The sequence below is a fragment of the Vanessa atalanta genome, chromosome 11 (genome assembly GCF_905147765.1).
Source record: "Vanessa atalanta chromosome 11, ilVanAtal1.2, whole genome shotgun sequence".
Taxonomy (NCBI): Eukaryota; Metazoa; Arthropoda; class Insecta; order Lepidoptera; family Nymphalidae; genus Vanessa; species Vanessa atalanta.
This window is the reverse complement of record NC_061881.1, coordinates 9,965,234-9,971,647: the sequence shown is the minus strand read 5'-3', so window position 1 is coordinate 9,971,647 and position 6,414 is coordinate 9,965,234. Positions and strand designations below refer to the sequence as shown.

The window sequence follows — 6,414 nt, the reverse complement described above, 5'->3', positions numbered from 1 at the left end:
TGAATAACTACTCAACCTTAACTAAAACTTATACCAAAATATTGCGCACGTTTTGAAGGAGTTTTTAGTAAATAATACACGGCAGACATATTCTACTTTTGCTTGTATTTTCATAAATTAAAACAATTATAAATGATCGGCTATTTTATAAGAAATAAATATTAACATCCTGAAAAAGACACGATACTGAGACTCATACTATTGATATTAAATAGACGATAATGACAATGAATATTTTTTATTCTCATAAGCAATCTTCTAAGTGATAGGGCTTTGTGCAAGCCCGTCTGAGTAGGTACCACCCACTACATCAGATATTCTACCGCCAAACAGCAGTACTCGGTATTGTTGTGTTCCGGTTAGAAGAGTGAGTGAGCCAATGTAACTACAGGCACAAGGGACGTAACATCTTAGTTCCCAAGGTTGGTGTCGCATTGGTGATGTAAGAAATGGTTAATATTTCTTACATCGCCATTGTCTATGGGCGGTGGTGACCACTTACCATCAGGTGGCCCATTTGCTCGTCCACCTACCGATATCATAAAAAAAGCAAATATCTCGCCAATTTTCGAAGAAACTTGGGCATTGCAATTTCAAGATTAAATTTAAATTCAACGATTCCACAAGTAGCGTTTAAGTTTCAACCTTTTAGGTTAAATTTGAATGTTTTAATATAGAATAGGTATAATGTTTAAGTAAATAAAGAAAAGTAAAAATAAAGTTAAACATTGCCGACGCAAAAAGGAAAAAATGTTTTATTCTCATCACGTGTATTTATAGATTCTTAATATAACCAAACATGTATCAACGTAACACGTAAGTGTGTCAGAAATATTTATTTATGAGCACTTCAATCGACAACAGCAATCTTTACGCCTAACTGGAAGGGTCAATATGAATATTAGAATTTCTTTGCTAGCGAGATCGATAAAATTTTCGTAAACAAAAACAACTATGCCCGTATAGGCTAAGATATAAAATCGACATAATTTTTACTCTGTAACATTGGATGCAGTTTAGTATGGATAAGATATAGACGTGCTAAAGCAAATCACCAATAAAACAAAGGAGTTTTCATATTTTATATAGAACTCATGTCTTTGAAAACCTATTTTCATGTGACGTTTTTCTGTCACCATTTATAATCATATCCATTTAGAAGACAATAATTTTTTATCTTTTTATTTTATTATGAATTCCAAATTAGTAAGTTTTCTTGTACTTTTGACAATCGTTCAAAGTTTCGGCCATGAAGGCTGGGAGCCGTGGAATGAAGAAGTAGCGCGTGGAACGACGGTTGGTGAGTTTTTTTCTAGCATGTATAAATGAACATTTTAGTATGAGTTCACATAATATCGAACGCTCATTGGTCGCCTTTCCCGTTATCGGTTCCCATCGACCAATGACCATTAAGATTAAAACAAAAAAGAGATCTGAGCTTAACTAGTACTTTAAAATATTTTCATTTAATGTAAAATTATCTGTATATATTTTGCTAAAAGGTAATATAAATCTTTTCAAAAGCAACGGTGAAAACTATTGTGTAGACACGAGGAGGAAAGATAAACTAATAACCCCTAGTTTCCGACTTCGTGAAGTTAATACATCCTTTTTGGGGCACATAATTCGTTTCTATAATAAGATTCAAGAGTTATTTTTAACTTGGGCCATAATGCCAGTAAAAAATTAAAAATGCTCATGTCATAAAAACATCGATAAATAGGGCGTAATGCAAAACGTAACGTAACCTAACGTAACACGTATTACTCAACACATTATTATATATTACATTAATGATAAAAAGGCGTGGACTTAGTATTTCTTGATTTCCTAGGTTCTTTATTGACTTACTCTATAATTGGAATGATGGAAAAGTGTAACTACTGAGTTTCTTCTGGATCCTTCTCGGTAAAATTATTTTCCGAACCGGTATAAGCTTTACATTTAATTCAGCTGATAAAGAATTTTTGATTTGATTTGATATAAAAGGTATATAATTTCTAGGCTTGGCCTGCGATCATCCATTCTGCGTGGCACCTTGTCCAGGAACTGCACCTCCTCGCTACTGTCCTGCAAACATGACCAAGTGTATATCTGGTTGTGCATGCATGCTCGAGTGCCAATCGCCAACATACGTCTGTTTTCCAACGAAATATTGCATTTCAAGACGTAGATATTTGTCGAAAAGGCCAACTACTGCGATTGTTTAACCTCAAATTAAATACGGAACTATAAATAGATGGTGACCGAATAAATTGTTATCAAAATAAATTTCTTTTGATATATGTTTTTATTTTAACGCAGTACAAATCAGAACAAAATTCTAAATTGAGTCTTCTTTGTTTTATAAAAAATTTGTTCCTTAATATTATATTATACTATTAAGGAACAAATATGTGATAATAAACTTGGAGGCTTAATCCCAGTGATACAATCTGTAAGATTTTATTTCACTTTTATAAAATTAATTTACAATGCTAACTAGAACAAATTTTTTTTTAACTCTCCAGCCTGTAAATTTGGCCTAAGGCCTCCTCTCCCTTTGAGGAGGCTTGGAGCATATTCCACCACGCTGATCCGATGCGGGTTGGTGAATATGGTGGAACATAAATATGATTTTGTGAAATTTTTTGGACGTTCGTTCAAACCTGGTTCAGTTGAAAGCTTTGATCCATAAAATGAATGTGTCAATAAAAACTTGTAAAAAGAACCGTTAAAAAAAATCGTATATTTCGATTGGTTAACGACGATTATATTGTTATCAGATAAGATATTATACAAGCAATACAAATGCTAATCGAAAAAAAAACACCTTCAACATTGTAATAAAACTTTATAAAAGAGAACGTTTTTCTATCAAAGTTAGGTAATTTATTTACGATACGATAAGATGGTAAAGTCGATTCCATTTAACTCGAACATATAATAATGTTACCAAGCAATATCAGTTGGGATGAGATTGAATTTAAAACGATGAATACATTTTATGAATTATCAGATATCTAGTACACCTGCGTCCGCTTTGAAATATAACCAAGCAAATGCAAAGAAAATTGTACTTTGAATATACAATTCATTCGTATTTTATTGACACTTTGGACAAATGCAGCCTTATAAAATGTATATTAACAAGGCTTATCCGCTAAACTGAAGAGGTACCCAATTATCATATTATATTCTACTTCCAAACAGCATTCCTCAATTTGTGTTTATAATTCATCTCGTGCTCGGCGGTGAAGGAAAACGTGAGGAAACCTGCATGTGTCTAATATCAACGAAATTCTGACACATGTGTATTTCCACCAACCCGCATTGGAGCAGCGTGGTGGAACAAGCTCCAAACCTTCTCCTCATAGGGACAGGAGGCCTTAGCCCAGCAGTGGGAAATTTACAAGCTGCTAATATAAGCTTCAAATAAAATATAGACATATTGCACATATGACGTAAACAGACGAAAAATTGTAAATGAAACATAAAATTACAAAGAAACACATAAAAAAAGTATTATTTATAATATTTTAGGTTATGTTAGTTTGTTAGGTTATTATAATTAAGCTCAAATTGGCCTGTTCGTAATTATACAACATTTTGAAGTAGATGTATGTTATTATAAACTAATAGCCCTTAACAACTCTCCTGTAATATATACAAATGTCATATCGTTATGCAAATTATCCAGTACGAGGTGTACGTGTTTGATCGGTCAATGTTTTGTTCATACGTTTGACTTTATTTGAATGTAATACGTGTACGTGTATAAGAGATCAGTTAACCATTTTCGTTCGCTGTGTCTGTAGTATCGCTGTGCTGTTCTATTTGATTTGATTCATTTATAAAGGATCGTTCTTGAGCGTTTGTATCCGAAACTGCAGTTAGCGGAATTTCAGTAGAAGAGTAAAATATAATTTGGAAATACCGTCTCTTTGAATTCAAATATTATTAAACTAGACAAAACTTGCGTTAGTTTGGTTTATACGACTTGGGAACCTTCAAGAAAAGAGCGTACTCTTTCCTGAAAGGCCGGCAACGCACCTGCAAGCCTCCCGGTGTTGCAGATGTCCATTGGCTGTGGTAGTCACTTTCCATCAAGTGAGCCTCCTGCTCGTTTGCCACCTTATGACATAAAAAAAAAATATGCATGATATAAATATATAACTTATAGCCTATAGTACTCAGAAATAATGTAGCTTTCTACCTGTGTTTTTTTTTAGTTTTTGAGCATTCGTACCTATGATTAAACATACAAAATGAATATTACCTCTATAATATTAGTATAGATATAATTTAAAATGTTTTTTCATTCTGATATATTAAAATAAACTAGACAAATAAAAAAATATCCGTGGATTTTGTCGCTAGCGATGTCCTCACTGCTCGGTTTAGTCACTACATAGTATAAAACAAAATATCTTACCGCTGTTTGTCTGTTCCTGTGTAATCTTTAAAATTACGCAACGGATTTTTATGTGTTTTTTTGAATAGATAAGGTGATTCAAGGAGAAGGTTTTTATGTATAATACAGTACATAATGTAGTAGAGAACATTTTGAAGTTTCTAATGTGATGTCGTAAATAAACATTTTTTTTGCGTATATTGAATACGCTGGCTGAACCCTACGAGATAGATCAAAATTTTAGTATATTGTACACCTTGAAAATGTCTACAATAAAGTCCGCGGTAGTATATGTCATTCTCTTAGGGATAATGTAAGCTACAATATCCATTTTTTATCCTTTACTTTTTACGAGAAATAATGGCTTATTTACGAAGCGATTTTAGCAATACAACATTAATATAAAGCTGTGAACGTATGTAAAGACATTCTGTAGTATATTTAGTATCAGCATTGCACCCATGCGAAGCTGGGGCGGGTCGCTAGTATGATATAAATTAACGATGAATTATTTAAGTACTTTATTAACAGTTGAATGAATAATTCAATTAATTTTGAATGAATGATTTAATTTAAAAAATAATAAAATAAAAACTAAAAATAATATTTCGACTGTCGTGGAACTCAAATTAACAGTTGTATAGATTGGTTAGGAAAATTTTAATGATTTTATATTTAATACTCTATATAGTTTCCAACTGAATAGAACATTGTTCAACCTAAGTGGTGGCAACCTACCAGCAAAAGCATTCCAATGAGGGTTGACATCAAACTTCACCACAACATACATCAACATAAATGTTAATAATAGCTTGGTTATTACATACACGTGTGAAAGAAACGATAGTTGTTTAAAGAACGGATAATATAATTTAAATGCAATTTCTTTGCCGTCTTTTAACTTATTTATAGAAGTAGGTCACCCACACCCTAGTGTTAGCATCAGTCTAATAACTATTAGTCGCATCACACCCGATAGTTACGGGATAATTAACTGATTAAAACAGATGTATGACTATAGTAGACTTCTCAACTAGATCCGTTACCGTTCTTTTGTCATATGACGTAGCAACAGATGTGAGGCGATTGAAAATTGGATATGAGAATTTGTCGTGATTTGGAATATTAATTTTCTGACGTTTCAATGGGAATTTTAGATAGGTATTGCTATATCTCGAGCCAATGAAATGGATACCCCTATTAATATTATTGAGAAAGTAAATCTGTCTGTTATCTCTTCAAGCATGAACCGCTGAGTCGATTTAAATGAAATTTTATAGTAGGGGATACTTTGTCTCCGGGAAGGACATAGGCTTTTTTTTATTCAGCTGTTTTATAAATTTCGCGCGTGTAAAACGGCGGATTCAGATATTTTAATATCTCTTTTCTTGATTGGATATTATTGAGAATCACTGCTTTGTGTTTCGCTCTATTCAAAAAATTTTTTTTTATTTTTTTATTTCCTGTAATAACGCGTATGTCCAGTAATTGTGTATATACAGAGACGCAGACATAGGCATTTATAATATTAGCGTAATTATGAAAATATATAAATTAAGAATCGAATGAAAATTATTGTATTCGAAATGTATGTATTGATATAACTGACGCCCGTTAAGTGAGTGTACGTTGAAGTAATTAGTAAATAACTGGCGTCAAATAGGTACGCACACATACGTAACAACTGTTATTACATATATACACACAGACAGGGTTAATTAATTCACAACTCGTTTGTTACGCTTAATTAGTGTTAAACATATTTTCCCTATTCAGTTAATTAATGGTAAAGTTTATATCTAAAATTTTAGTTAATTTATTAAAAAATACTCATACAGTTTTAATTAAATAAAAATAAAAGATGTTCTGTTTTTTTTAATCATTTATTTACAGGTTAATACAAAATTGGACATAATATTTATTTTACATAAAGACATGTATATATTTTGTGGCAATTAATTAATTACATTTAGTAATTGGGTATGTACAATAGTTTACTATACCTAACAGTTGGAATAATT

The 6,414-nt window shown here is 31.9% G+C and overlaps 1 protein-coding gene across 1 annotated transcript; it reads left to right on the top strand.

The window, feature by feature from the left end:
• Window positions 1–1,175: 1,175 nt before the first annotated feature.
• On the top strand, window positions 1,176–2,285 carry LOC125067430. The gene is made up of 2 exons (XM_047676035.1): window positions 1,176–1,300; window positions 2,005–2,285. Exons 1-2 carry the CDS (start codon window positions 1,192–1,194, stop codon window positions 2,208–2,210), a joined length of 315 nt encoding a protein of 104 aa, XP_047531991.1. The 5' UTR covers window positions 1,176–1,191; the 3' UTR covers window positions 2,211–2,285.
• Window positions 2,286–6,414: the final 4,129 nt, after the last annotated feature.